This window comes from Toxoplasma gondii, chromosome III, assembly GCF_000006565.2.
Source record: "Toxoplasma gondii ME49 chromosome III, whole genome shotgun sequence".
Taxonomy (NCBI): Eukaryota; Apicomplexa; class Conoidasida; order Eucoccidiorida; family Sarcocystidae; genus Toxoplasma; species Toxoplasma gondii.
The window spans coordinates 1,558,158-1,571,796 of NC_031470.1; the positions used below are offsets into that span (position 1 = coordinate 1,558,158).

Genomic DNA, 13,639 nt, shown 5'->3' on the forward strand with positions numbered 1-13,639 from the left:
AAAAGCAGACAAACGCGGGGGCGGTACAGGTGGACGCGCCGCGTAGATAAGCTGTCAAGCACGCAGCCAAGAGCACCGGGTCGCGCGAAACAGAGAGAAATAAAATCACACAAACTGTCCAACACACGTAGGACTTTATATATCTGTATACAAATATATCTACATATATATATATATATATATGCAATATACATTTGTATGTATGCATTGATACATATTCGTATATATGTATACACATATATATATATATATATATATATATATATATATATATATATATATATCGATACGTATACATTCAGCAGTTACAAAGGCACGTGTATAGAGAGAGAGTAGGCAACGACCCGAGGGCAAAACGCCAGATGTTGAGGAGCATCGCCGTACTGGCGAGCCTTCAGCGTGGAGAGGCGACGCAGAGAAACTGCGGCTTCTCTCGCTTCTTCAGCCTATGCCGCATGGAGCGAATGCCGCTTGAGAAAGACGAGGCATCCGGAGACGACTGACGGAACGCTCAGCACGGAGATGGACGCCGAGCAAGAAACCACCTGGATGGCTCAGAAACGAACTTGACACAGCGAGGTAGACAGCGCCTAGTCTCGCTAAGGTTGCGTGTCTGTTTTCCCCCAGCAACTTCCCTTTCTGAACCTCTTCCTTTTCCACTCTTTCCTGAACCTTTCGCACCGCTGCTTCTCTCTCTCCCACTGGACGGTTCTCTTCTCGGGGCTCCGACCACTGTCTGTCGCTTTCGTCTCTGTCTTCCGCCTTGAGTCTCCCCTCTGCCGAGGCTTTCCGAAGGGTGCGAGAACAAAAGGCGGCAGTCCACGGGAGAGAGAAAACTTCCTTTCTTTCATCTTTGTGGTGTGCCTCTGCACTGGAAACACTGCATTCGACTCGGTCTCTTCAGAAACCGCTTCATCGCTCCGAGAGAGAGAGAGCCCCCTCACCCATGGTCTCCTTCCTCGGCTCGGCGCAGGAGATGAAAAAACAAGCATATCTGTTTTGAGCGCTCTTCTCCGACGCCACTACATGCTTACGAGAATTAGGTCTCATTGCGAAGAAGACCCTGGAGAAGGAGGACCTTTTCCTGGACGTCGCGCATCTCCAGACGATCACGACTCCTCTGGATAGACACACACCCCTCCACTTCTTCACCTTTGCATGCAAGTGGATGCATACACCCCACGTTTCTGCACCAAGTTCTACTTGAAAAAGGTTCTTCACGTTGGCGTCTGTGCACTCCACAGAGTGTCTCAAATACGAAGCGATTCGCCTTTCTTCGCAGACGCGCAACGTCCAGCGCCCCCGTCACCCGCTCACTCTTTTCTAGGAAGGGGGTCGTCGACTTCTGGAGCCCCACAAAGACGGAAAGAGGAAAGGCTGGCGAACTGCGATTCGTTTCTCATCGTCTTGAGTTCCCTTTCCGACCTCGCCATCACGACGCAGTCTCGGTTCGTTCGCCTCCTCCCCAGGAGAGACGCAAACCCTATCTGGAGGCGTCTGTCCGGTCACCTGCTTATCTGTCATTTTCTTCATTTGTTTCGCTCGTTCTGCTTCTCTTGATCGTTCTGCGCCATGCGTGCTGCTCCCGCTGTCAGTTCGCCTTGGACCTTCTTCTTCTTCCGGCGTCGAGGAAACGGCGGAGTCGTTCCGAATTGCCGCTCTTCTCCGCGACGCGTTCTCCCTCTCTTCTCGCCATGTCCGATTCCACTCGAGCGTGCTCCGAGGCAAGAGACCGCCTGGAGATGGACGGAGACAGAAGCAGTCCACGTCCCCAGAGCTCCGAAACACTCCCCTCTCCGGTGGCGAGGCGTTCACAGACAACGACAAAGAAGAAGGTGACGGAGGAGAGGAAGGAGAGGAAGAAGAGGAAGGAGAAGAACTGGACGGAGGTAAAAAAGCCTTTAAGGAAGAGGGAAGGCTTGGAAGGGAGAGAGGACCGAAGGGCAAATTGAGCGAGAAGAGAGAAGAAGAGTCGTTTCGAGAGAGGACGAACGGAGGAGAAGGACGAGACAGAAAGCGTTTCGCCGACGCAGACATGGCGCATGCAGCAAAGAGGGAAGACTCCACCAGGGGTGAGGGACTGAGTCGCTCCAGACTGAGAGGAGAGGAGAGGGGAGACGACGGAGACAGGGAAAGATGCAGAGACTCTTCCAAGTTTTTGACCAGATCCCGGTAGTGCTGCGTAGCGCTCGCGGCTGCGGTCTCAAGCGAGTGAATGCATGCAGCGCACTGTCGACCCCACCAGCCCTGTTGCTCGAGAGAAGAAGCTCGCGACTGCACAACAGAGAAACCGACGCTCGACTTCTCTTCGGCCGAACGCACCGCTGCCTGAAATGCCCAGGCACACATGCAGAACACAAGCAGCTGAAGAAAGGAAACACAACGCGCGTAAAAGGCTCAGTCCCTACAGCTGTCCAGAGGGTTTCTCGGTTTTGACTTGCAGTGTGCATGCAAAAGAGCGACGAGGAAGTCCATCACGTTTTTTCAGAGACGGAAGGACAAGGGGGGTGCGTGAGAGAAACGAAGAATCAGAATGTGAGGCGAAGCGACGACCGCGACCAGAAAGGCACAGGACTGTACCTCAGGACTGAAAGTTCAGAAATCAACTGAACTGTTACACCAGCGGATTTTACGGCTGTTGTACCACTTAACGATAGGATGTAAATTTTCGTTATCCTCTACGCTGCTGCACCGTCGCTTCGAAATCGGGGAAGCCGTTTTTGGTTTTAGGAACCGTAAGTTTTAAAATGCATGCGCAAATGTTTCTCACTCGCTCGAGAGCTCGATTGATCGCTGCTCCCAGGCCAAACACCTTGTAGGTGGCTGTCTGTTTGTACACCGTTCGCGACGGGTCCGTCGGATCGGGGGTGTACGTACACTCCTCGTCAACGCGGAAGAACGAGGCAAAAGTGTAGTTTCGTGATCTGAGAACAGAACAGCACTCTTGTCGAGGCGCTAAAGCTTTGCAGACTCCCCTTTTGTTTCCCGTTTCCACTTAGTTTCTCTCCACATTGTTTAGCCGCTCGTGAGGCGTTGTGCCGGTGCGGCATTTCGCCCGGGTGTGTACCCACTCCCACTCTGAAAAGTCTTCTTCTCTTGAACAAATCGTGCCCTGCACGCACTGTAAACTGCACCTGTCTCCAGCGTCTTCTGAAGTCGCCACCTCCACAATCGCCAGATAAATATGCACAGCGAGTGCGAGTGGATGCGTCGACGCAGAGGAGCGAGGACTCAGAGCAGAACGATGCGGAGCTGTCGCCTCTCCAAACACACTCACTGGGGAGAGAGGGAATGATCCGGACAGCCTCGCAACGCCAATCAGATAAAAAGCTGGCGCTCGACTCTACGTATTGCGACGGACACTGTGGAGCTCTGGATTAACAAAGACCTCTCTTTCTGGTCGACGCGGAGAGCAGCCTACGCACTTGAGGTGGAGGACCTTGTCGGGGAGAGAGCAGTACGCCTCTTCGAGACCGAAGCCGACCGGAGAAGAGCCTCCGAAGAAACATTCCATCCATCTGAACACAAAAGACCAAATGATATGTGTGTGCAAATTCACGCAACAGTTGCCGTCAGTCGAGAAAAACGCAAGAAAGGAGTCGGGGGAAAGCCACAGGCTGGATCATCCAGGAACATGCCACAGTGAGCGTTATCGCACATATACGCTCTAGATCCACGAAGATCCACGTCGACCAACAGCGCTGCGAATCCATTCCCTCGTTGGTAGACAGCAACACTTAGAAATATATATGTATGTATGTACATGTATATATACATATATATACATGTATATATACATATATATACATATACATATATATATATATATACATATATATATACATATATATATAAAGTTGTAGAGGAGGTAGAAGTCGAGACAAAGGGAGAGCGAAACCACAATCGGAGGGAAACGAAGACGCGGGATCAAGGTTTGAGAAACGTTACCTTGGAACCGAGTACTTGAGAGAGTGGAGACGTCGGGTGGCGAACTCTTTCTTCTCAGGGTCGATGTCCACGTCGAGTGTATCGACACGCAGCACATGGGGCTGCAGCTCGTTGGGGTACTTGGCCCAGAACGCCGACTGCAGAAAACGCAACGCGCCTTTGCAGGAGTGGACGAGGAGAGTCCGACGCGGCGCGTACGAACGACTACGCCTCCTTTAGCTTTTGACCGATAAGAGGAAACCGCGACACGGTACTGGACGGCCGAGGCGAGGAAAACCGAACGAAAAACGGAGAGGGGACCAAAGAGTTACAGAGACGCCTAGAAGAGACTAAACTGTCACAAGCTCTGGACCTGGCCACTTGGCCTTCGCTTCCAAATTCACCACAGCAGCGTCGAGGCTGCAACGCACAGGCGAGAAGGCTCCGACAGAATACACGCGATTCAAGGAAGAAGAAAGCAGTTTTCAGCAACGTAGCTTACGCACTCGCGTTTTCCTGCGTTCGCAGTTCCTTTCTCTGTACTACTGTGTCTGGAGCTGCTTCTCTCTAGATTCAAATATATATATATATATATTTATATATATATATATGTGTCTGCATCGCTTGATTTTCTCCCGTTGAAGGAAGTCTCTCACATCAGGCCGCAACGACGACAAGAGCGCCAGCGTCAGTAGTTGAAGCATGCGAATGCGCAGTCGAAGGAGATTACGTCGCTGTGTGAGGAAAGAGCATTTCTTGTCTGTTTTCTGAAGCCTACCGTGACAGTCTCCCAGTCACTGTCGAAGACGAATGTCTTCTCGAAGAGTCTCATCTCGTTCTACTGTTCCGCGTTCTCATTTTCCTCTGCCTTCTCTCTCCGTCCACTCGCTCTCAGTTCCTCTCTGACGGCTTGGTGATCCGGAGCGCAAGCACCAGCTGCATGTTCCCTTCGCTCGCTTCTCAGACTCCTCTCGAGTTCGCAGGAAGGCTCTGTTTCTCAGGGAACCTCTCTTCTTCGTCTCGTCCGCCCACTCGCGGCCGCTGAGCAGACGACGCGACGTTCCTGTCCAGCCGAAACGGAATCTGCGGCACACCGTTCTGCACAGAAGATGGGGGTTTGAGAGGCTGCAGCACCTGCTCCTGCTCCTGCTTCGGAGAAGGTTGTGCCGCAAGCAGAGGCGGCCAGAAAACCAAGGAGACGCCTCAGAGGAGCAGGAGAAACCAACGCCGAGAGCGGAGAGGCCGAGAACGCGTTGGAGAGAAGCGCCTGCGCCAAGAGGCAGGGCGAGACGGCGGTCACTCAGGTCTGGGACCGGGGACGGAGCAAGAGAGGAGGTACGGTGTAAGTGGACGAAGAGTGGAGCGCGAGGAAAGCTGTGGCAGACAGCAGATGAAGGCCTAGAGGAGGAGACGGAGGAGGCAGCAGGGCAAGAGGACAGAAGGCCCTCGGACGCAGGAAACGCGGACTCGAAGCCCCCTACGTGGATGCGTCGTCACATCCAGAGGACCGCTCTCCATAAAAACGATAGAAAGGCGAAAAAACACCCAGGCACTTGGTCAAGAGCCTCCTACTGAAGAGTCCGTGGCCAGCAGATCCTCACGCTTTCAGCGATACAACAGCCATGGTTGCGACGAGAACTTTACCGGAAAACAGACAGATGGAGTGTGTTCGGTTCACCGCACTCGAGAAAACAAAAACGTGGATCTCTATTTTCCACCGGCTAAAAGCTCGAAAAGCTAGTTCCCCGCATGCGCTGCAAACGACGCGAGGAGCTTCGAGGGGTCTTGAGGAAAGGGGGAAAAAAGGCGAAGAACCGGACCTCAGGTCATCGAGGACAAGGGGGCGTGAGAGTAAATGAGAACTCCTGTTGAGGGTGGAGAATCCGTCAAAAGAAAAAAGAGTGTCAAGTCTCACCGTTCAGGCGGAGCGGCGATGTGAACAGGGAACAACCCCACGGCTGTGAGGCGCAAGCAAGAAAAAAGGGGGGGAAAGTCATTGCTTTTCCTGCACGATTGCTGGACGTCGTCAACGGAAGAAAAAAAAACTCAGCCCTTCTGTGGGAATAACTTTTTGTGTCAATCGCGAACCTCTGACGTGTCAAAGAACCTCCGGCGACTTCAGCGTCGCAGCCGCTTGTCAAGTTGGAGATGTTCCTTCTTTCGGCGAACCTCCCCAGATCCCTCGTTCTCTAGAAACAGACGAAATGGAGCGAATCGGTCTTGCGTTTCTGCAGTCTGTTCGAGCGAAAACAGAGAGAGAGGTCGGAAGCCAGACACACGAGTTCTTCCCGCGTTTCTCTGCGGGCAAAAGCATGCTTGTTACTTGCGCATGCAAGCGTCTGTGGTTTCGCGTGTCTCTACCTCGATGCGTTTCTCCCCAAGACTGTTCCTTCCAACGCGACGAAGAAACGGACGAAGGAGGTGGAAAGAAACAAAAACAGAAATAAGGCGAGAGATCGTCTGTAGAGACGCTTGACTTGCGGAGAAGGACCAGTTAGGAAACCCCGCCCGTTCAGCGCCTCTGGCGGTTCTGCATGCACTTTTCTCTCATGTTCGAGATATTTTTTCTCCCTTTGCAGGTCTGAGATGCCCTTGAAGAATGCGCACTTCACTGCGCTGTTTCTCGGGACTTGTTGCGTCTTTTCCTTCCGCCGTTTCCATCCGAGTCCACTTCAAGGAGCAGTCCCCAGGTCTGTGCAGGGATTCAAGGATCTGCGCGCTGCGCGTAGTCCTTGCGCGTGAAGCTCTTGAAGAAAACAACGGGTTCCTTTCTCCTTTACGCGGAAGACTGGAAGAAGTCTGGCCTGGGAACTGCTGTTAGTCGCTCGCGACAGTGCAGAACTGGCGGTAAACGACTTGTCAACGGTGCTGGGCGACTCGCGCGCGTCCGAGAGAGGAAACTGAAGCGCTTCACCGTCGAAAAGTGACGAACGGGTGGTTCAGAGCCGAGCTGCGAGCAGGCTGGTTTTCAGGTTGTCTTTCAGAGTCAGTTTTTATTGCACGGCTGGTGCCTCTGCTTCTCTACACCGTCGGATCTGTGCAGTGCGCGGTGGGCGTTTCTTCCGTTCTCAATTTCTCTCTGTCTGTTTTGTCACGCTTCGCATTTTGACAGTTTCTCTCCACCGATAACTTTTCCTTGTTCTTCTGCCGCCTGCATCTGCTGACCTGGCTCCCTCGACGCCGCCTCCTCGCTCCTACCGTTCTGTCCGTCTCTCTGGAAGTTTTTTTTCTTTCGCGCGCTCTTCTGGGCCTCCGTCCCTTTCGTTCTTTTGCCTTCTCCCTTTTCTCGCGTTGGACCCCCCCGTCTCCAAGTTCTGCCGACCTCGTGCTGTCTCGCCACCAACTTCCTGCTCTTTTCTGACATGTCTTCGTTGGCGCTTTACCAGTCTCACGGGAAGCCCCGGCCGCCAGCAAAAGGGAGTTTTCCAATCGACCATTTGGGCGAGTGCACAGATGTAAAAAAGAAATATTTGGCTTGTCTGTCGCGTCGGCAGCAGGTTGCTCCGCGCGCGGATGCGGAAGGCGCTTCGACTTCCTTGTCAGAGGCGGCCGAAAGGAAATGGGATCACCTGCCTTGCAGACGCTACGCACAGGAGTACCTCCAATGTCGCATGCAACACAACCTGATGGCGGCTGAGGACATGACCGCACTGGGCTTTAAGAACGGGCAACCGGACGAAACCGGAGATCCGCGGCCGCAGGATGAGTTCCGCCGACCTCCTTCTCCAGAGAGCTGCGGGAAGCCTCCGGCTTTGCAGGTGGCGCCTTCGTCGCTCACCGCGCCAGCACCGAGTCTGAGGTCCCCTGGCCTGACTCTGTCACGGGGGCTTCTGCCGAGAAGAGATGACAGGAGTCGAACAACGTCGGAGGTCTCCTGCTCGGGGATAGAGGGGAGGTCGGCCGGAGCCTCGGCACCGGGAGCGGAGGCGGAGGAGCAACCCAAGAAAAGAGAGAAGAAAACGCGAGTGAAAACCAAGGAAGACGAGGGATTCGTTGCGGGATGCGGCGCCATTCGACCGTACACAGAGCGCGGATTCTTCGGAAGGATTTTTGCTCGATACTCCTGGTCAGGAGATTTCTTCAAGGCTCTCTACGTGAACGTTGGAGGGGCGCTCCGGTCGCCAGACCGGTGAACACCGAGAGCGAGCGACATACGCAGACGATCGCAAGTTGCATGCGCGTTCACGGAACTGGCGAGTTGCGTTTCATAGGGATTTCGGCGTCTTCTGCAGTCCATGCTTCTTTGCACTCGGAAAAACGCGCTGCTTGCACATCTGTGGAGGGGATCAACACACATCAATGTTTGCGGGGCGAATGCAGGTCGTTCCCTGACATGGGGAGCCCAACTGGGACTTGACCACGGGAGCGGCTCGACCGTTTTCAAATCTGTTTCAGCGAGGTGAAAATGAGCGCATGCAGATGCGTCTGGAACGCATCGCCCACCACGCAACGACAGCATACCGCGATTCTCGAACGCGTGACGCGGAAAGTCGGCTGCTTTTCAAAAGAGTCTCTACAGCTTTCCGAGCTCCGGGAACAACGGTGCGTCTCGCGCCCCTCCTGCGATTCTCCTCTCACACACGCGTGTACCGAGAAATGTACGTTTTATGGAGTTGCAGAAAGTATCGAAATCCAACGGCGCGCTAACTGCCGCGGCCTTGTCCAGAGACTTCTGCAAGGAACATGGGCGAGCTCCGGAATGAGAGCATAAGTACTGTGCCTTTTTTTCTCGGCATCGTATGTAGACGAGCGAAGGCGCCGGCAGTCCACGGGTCTACTGTTCGTGGACCGGCATGAGCAGCCTCTTCTATACGAATGCTAAATGTACGTTGATGATGACTAGGTACTCAACAACGGAAACCGGCGGGATATTGAAACCGAAGGCGTCCCACCAGGTGTGTGCCAGGTGCGGGTAGAGTTTCTCGGCGGCAGACTGGGTGACTTTTCCGCTTATCGATAGTTATCACCGTCAAACGCAGTACCCGAGATTGATGTCCCCATCAACAGGAATCATTTTCTACGTCACTAGGCATGCAACATCGATGATGAAACAGCCGCCGCTAGGCTCACTTTCACACATTACAACGGTGGACGGTTACGCATCGAGAGACACTGCTGAAGCTAAAATCATAAAGTGGTACTGCATGCGTCGGGTAGCGGTCGCATGCTTTACAATGATACTGGAAGCATGCAGCGATGACGCACAAAAGACACTGCTTTTTCCACTACCTGATCACCTACTATTCCAGATATTGAGGAGTGTACAAAACAAATTAACTGCAGACACTGACGCCAAGAAGAATCCCTGGTAACAGTCTGACTACCTTCGTTACACTGATGCATTTGTGCGAACTTTAATTCCCGAATCCCCCAGTAGTCATCGCTCCGTGACAATGTCAGGGTACGCAGGTGAGACTGGTGCGCGTGTTTTACGAAACGGCTGATCACGTGCCAACATCAATGGAATAAGTAATCTATTAAAGCTGTTTTTGCTTGTTTGTATGAATAGAAAACAACGTTCACTAAAATCAAATTCCTTTACCTGTCTTAAGCAGTTCGGCGGGGCGTGTGGTGTACTGCAATCATACACAACTTGGTTGTCTGTATCTCGCAGTTGCGGTCGTACTCAGTGTTCTCAGCATTGTAATGTCTATGACGATTTGATCTGAGTTGTCTAGATCTGCATCGAAGGTCATTTGTCAGAGACTATATCTACTTACGATGTGACCATTACAATACGCCATCTAACTGTGGCGTTCTTGACACCGCTTTTCACTGACGATATCGAAATGCTTTGTACCAGCCTATATTGGGCTCGGCAGTCGAGTTCCCACGAACTAGAGCGGTTTCCGTTTTCCTGGCGTTTGTGTTTTGTAGATCCGTACACCTTGTCGTCATTGTTAGGCTCCACACACCACGAGTATTTAATGTGAACGTGTGATTTCTGGCGTCCTTTATTCAACAAGAGGAAATCCATTCATTCCCTCTAACGCAGTCCATATTCCTGACTCATATTTACGAAGTTTGTTGCTAAAAGAGGCGGTCCGCTACTATTTCAGCACTCGAAAACAACGGGGCCACTCCAGTTCTTGAAGGCGGTACCATGAGTTCTGGTTGCGGCCTGTCTGCTGATGTCATTTGACGGTTCTGCTCCCGACCAATAGGGTGAAACACTGTTGCAACGGGAGCACACCAAAGACGAAATAGTCTCGCTCAGAACCATTCTTCGTTTCTACGCACCGAAGGCCTCTGTTCCCACGGTTGATTTCCGGTGAGCCGGCGGAAAGTACAGAAAACTTGTGACGTATCTCTGCATCCGGATGGTTTCTCGCGACTGACAACCTTTCTGTCCTGCTCTTGCCTTTCCTGTCGTGTTTAACGTATCATCGTTTAGCTGAATCTGCGACGAGAACGTCCTTCCAATTTAGGGTTTAGGCGCCAGGCCTGTGTTCCTGATCACTTGCCTGTTCGTGCCCTCGAAGCATTTGTCGACCAGTGAGAGGCGACCAACACGGAAATCAATTTCTGTGGAGAACACAGGGGGAGCGGGCGACGCGGTCCTATCCAGCGACCGGGTTCGCGACTCTGTCGGGTGACAGAACAACCACACTTTGCCATGCAAGGCATAGAAAGATGCACACATGGTAAGGAAAACGAAGGTCGAGAAAAACGATCCCTCCAAATCCGTGGTTGCTTTGTTCCGAATGCTGTCTCACGGGGTTCCGTGGTTGCCTACACTGTCGCCGCCTCCCCTAATAAAGCGACTTTCCTCGTTGAGCCCTCCTTTTAAAAAGGATCTCGTCCCTCAAAAAGATCGTGGCGGGCTTTATGTTTGCTGGATGTTTCTCTTTTCCGGGTGGATCAGGCTTTCCCTTGTAATCGATTTTTTCTTCACGGGGTGCCCAGCACACGCGCTAGCTCACATGCACGGCGAGGCTTGTCGAAGACATGTCGACCGCAGACCAGACTACGGTCTTGAATGCCTAAATATTTTCAGACATCAGATTTCATCGCTTGCTCCCTACACACAAAAAGAGAATTTGTTTCCTGTTTCGGGGTAAAACTCCATGCAGCGGAGAGTTGGTACCAATTCGTCTCTTCGGCATGCAAAGGATCATGCGTGTCGGCGTAAGCGTTGTCTTCGAAGCGTAGGGCAGACGTTTTCTTGGAATGGTGTTCATTTTCTCATGAACTCGAAGTTCATTGAACGGTTTTGTCGCATCCACTTCGTATCCCGGAGACTCTGTGGCTAGTTCCATTTGTCAGCGTTTCGCCGTCGGAGCATGTGCACGGTTTCGTTCGTACCCAAGCGTTCGCTGCCAGCTTTGGACGTCCCGTTTCGTTGAAAACTGTTCACTGGGTGTTTCTGCTAACGGAGTCGGCCGCAGAGGATCCCTCCTCCCGGTGTTTGTGTCTGTGGTGAATCCTGCCCGGTTTCGTCCTGCCCAGATTCTCTGTGTGGCTGCACAAAATGTTCGACACCCTCAAAGAGGCAGCCCGGTGGCCGTCGCGGGCTTTGCTGTCCTTTCCTCGAGTCTTTCTGGCTTTTCTCGCTGGCTCATCTGCCCCGACTGTGCTCGCTTGTGCCCTGTCTCTGCTCTTTGTCGTTTTCGTCACCCATGGCACATGCGGCTCTGCCGAGAGCCTCGCGCCGCACCTCGCGCCGCCGCCGCCGAAGCTCTGTTACCCTCCGAGTGTCTCGCTTTACTGGATTGCGGTTTCCACTTGTCTCTGGTTTGTCGTGGCGACTCTACCAGTTCACAGAATTCCGCTTTGCTTTGTTCCCGCGCTCGCTCGTGACCGGGTGCTCCGGCAGGTGGCTGACGCTCGACGAACCCTCGCAGCGGCGGACGGGGAAGCCGACAAAAAGCAAAGAGAAGAAGCCAAGGAGTTCCTTCTGGCCGTCAGAAACAGAAGTGTGGGTTTCTTAAACGCAGTCGTTGTTTCCCTTCTCTCGTTCGCTTGCGTGACGCTCGACAGGAAACTCATCGATGACAAGTTCTTTGGATGCTCGCCGCTCTTCGCTGTCACTGGTAAACGCCCAGGAGTGTTCCTGGTGAAGCGCTGAAAAGCAAATGAGAGAGATACAGTTTAAACGATACGCGCTGTGCGAAACTGCAGACCTCCAATCGAATCCATAGAGGTAGAGAGCAGTCCAGGAGAGAGCTGACGGACGCGGACAGGCCAGACCGTCGAGGAAGGAAACGAAGGGAACAGGGGGAGTGCCGATGCGACAGAACTGGAAAGCAAGTATCAAGGACCGGGGAAGGAAGAGCTCTTTGTCGACGAAGGAACAGAAATCAGAAATTGAGAGAGGGAAGAGATGGACGAAGGGAGAAAGCGAGGGCGAGAGACGACGTAAGTTGCAAGTGACGAGAAAGAGTAAGCGATAGACACTGGAACGAAGAGCTCCCTCACACAGAAAAGACACACTCTCTTCCTTGAAATTCTGAGTCTGCCTTCCACGGCGACACAGCACGAGAGAGAGCAAGAGACCCTCGTCTTCAATCCGCAGTTTTACCCTCCGCGCGCCTCGCTGATGTGCATCGGTCGCTTTCTGTCTTTTCTGCTCCGTTTTTTTCAGGCTTCACTCTCGTGGGCTACTTCGTCTGGGATTTCGTTGTCATTGTCTGGAACTGGAGTCCGGGCGCGCCCCAGTGGCTCCTGCACTGCGTCGTGTGTATCTTTACAGTGGCGAATCCGTTTATTGTTCTCCCGGGAGAGCCGCCGATGTCTTTCTACGCTGCCAGTCTGATTCTCTTCGAGCTCAGCACTCCGTTCCTCGCGCTCCGCTACTTCATGCTGCGAGCGTACGTCTTCCATCCGAAGAGTCCCGAAGAACTCTGTGAGCAAAAGGATGGGCGAGACGGCGCCCCGAAGCTCCCGCTCGCGTACACATTTGTTTCTGTCGCATTCGCGGTAGTCTTTTTCTCTGTGCGCATCGTCTGGGGTCTCGGCTGGCTCATCCCTTCCCTCGCGGTGGCCGTCTGGACTGGCGAGGGCGCCTTCTTCAGGCCCTGGCGCCGGTACCTCTTCTACGTCAGCATACCTCTCTTCGCTGCCCTCAACCTCTACTGGATGTACATGATTGTCGCCTCTGTTCTCTTCTCGAAGCGCAAAAAGAAGGACTAACGCAGAAAAGTGACGAGAATGCAAAGTGCGGAGAGCCCCCTTCTCTGTCTGGACGGCGAATGCGGAAAGTGTAAAGGGGGGCACAAGATTTTGAAGATTTTGACGTCTCATCTGTATTCCGAAACGCGAGAGTCGCCACAGGATTGTTTTACTAACGCTGGTCGCTTTTCCAAGCGGCTAGTAGTGTGCAGGAGCGCCCAAGTGTTCTAGCAGAGCACCTCTGTACTGTAAAGACATTGTCAATGCAAAGCATGCAGGAACGGTCTCGAGCTTTTAATGTCAGAGTTACATTGTGAATCCGCGCGCGTGCGAAAAAGCGCTTTAGGAGTCTAGACTGAGAGGTGGCGTTTCAGAGAAGTTGCTACGAAGGCAGAACAGCGGAAGGCTAAATGTTGTAATAAGTACACGCTTGTTCTTGAATTTTTCCTCAAGTGTCTGCGCGAGGTTTCGGGATACAGTTTTTCATGGGGGATGTCCGACACCTCATCCTGCCTTGCAACAGGGTTCTCTGCACGCGCTGCTTCACCGAAAGCAGTCGGGGGGAGATGCCCGAAACGGGATCCCCAGTTTTTTCTCGCGA

General features: G+C 52.9%; 4 protein-coding genes across 4 annotated transcripts; 2 read left to right on the forward strand and 2 right to left on the reverse strand.

Annotated features, from left to right (window-relative positions):
• Nucleotides 1-1,323: 1,323 nt before the first annotated feature.
• Nucleotides 1,324-4,759, reverse strand: TGME49_254250 (PRELI family protein; the record flags this gene model as incomplete). The annotated part of the gene is made up of 5 exons (XM_018781046.1): nucleotides 1,324-2,328; nucleotides 2,771-2,924; nucleotides 3,426-3,518; nucleotides 3,949-4,085; nucleotides 4,706-4,759. 5 exons carry the CDS (start codon nucleotides 4,757-4,759, stop codon nucleotides 1,324-1,326), a joined length of 1,443 nt encoding a protein of 480 aa, XP_018638145.1.
• A 14-nt stretch (nucleotides 4,760-4,773) lies between these two features.
• Nucleotides 4,774-6,279, reverse strand: TGME49_254255 (hypothetical protein). The gene is made up of 2 exons (XM_018781047.1): nucleotides 5,843-6,279; nucleotides 4,774-5,233 (listed from the first exon to the last, which is right to left on the reverse strand). The coding sequence occupies exons 1-2, from the start codon at nucleotides 5,922-5,924 to the stop codon at nucleotides 4,782-4,784; spliced, it is 534 nt and encodes a 177-aa protein (XP_018638144.1). The 5' UTR covers nucleotides 5,925-6,279; the 3' UTR covers nucleotides 4,774-4,781.
• TGME49_254260 (COX19 cytochrome c oxidase assembly family protein) lies at nucleotides 6,002-8,945 on the forward strand. Its single transcript, XM_002369439.2, has one exon. The coding sequence runs from the start codon at nucleotides 7,290-7,292 to the stop codon at nucleotides 8,058-8,060; it is 771 nt and encodes a 256-aa protein (XP_002369480.1). The 5' UTR covers nucleotides 6,002-7,289; the 3' UTR covers nucleotides 8,061-8,945.
• Nucleotides 8,946-10,966: 2,021 nt separating this feature from the next.
• Nucleotides 10,967-13,459, forward strand: TGME49_254270 (hypothetical protein). The gene is made up of 2 exons (XM_018781048.1): nucleotides 10,967-11,960; nucleotides 12,512-13,459. Exons 1-2 carry the CDS (start codon nucleotides 11,399-11,401, stop codon nucleotides 13,057-13,059), a joined length of 1,110 nt encoding a protein of 369 aa, XP_018638143.1. The 5' UTR covers nucleotides 10,967-11,398; the 3' UTR covers nucleotides 13,060-13,459.
• Nucleotides 13,460-13,639: the final 180 nt, after the last annotated feature.

Excerpts from the sequence above, each read along its gene's own strand:
- TGME49_254255 (XM_018781047.1), bottom strand. The coding sequence starts at position 5,924 with ATGACTTTCCCCCCCTTTTTTCTTGCTTGCGCCTCACAGCCGTGGGGT. Across the intron at positions 5,234-5,842 it reads ATCGCCGCTCCGCCTGAACG|ACCTGAGTGACCGCCGTCTC; the intron begins GTGAGACTTGAC and ends CCCCGGTCCCAG.
- TGME49_254260 (XM_002369439.2), top strand. The coding sequence starts at position 7,290 with ATGTCTTCGTTGGCGCTTTACCAGTCTCACGGGAAGCCCCGGCCGCCA.
- TGME49_254270 (XM_018781048.1), top strand. The coding sequence starts at position 11,399 with ATGTTCGACACCCTCAAAGAGGCAGCCCGGTGGCCGTCGCGGGCTTTG. Across the intron at positions 11,961-12,511 it reads GCCGCTCTTCGCTGTCACTG|GCTTCACTCTCGTGGGCTAC; the intron begins GTAAACGCCCAG and ends CGTTTTTTTCAG.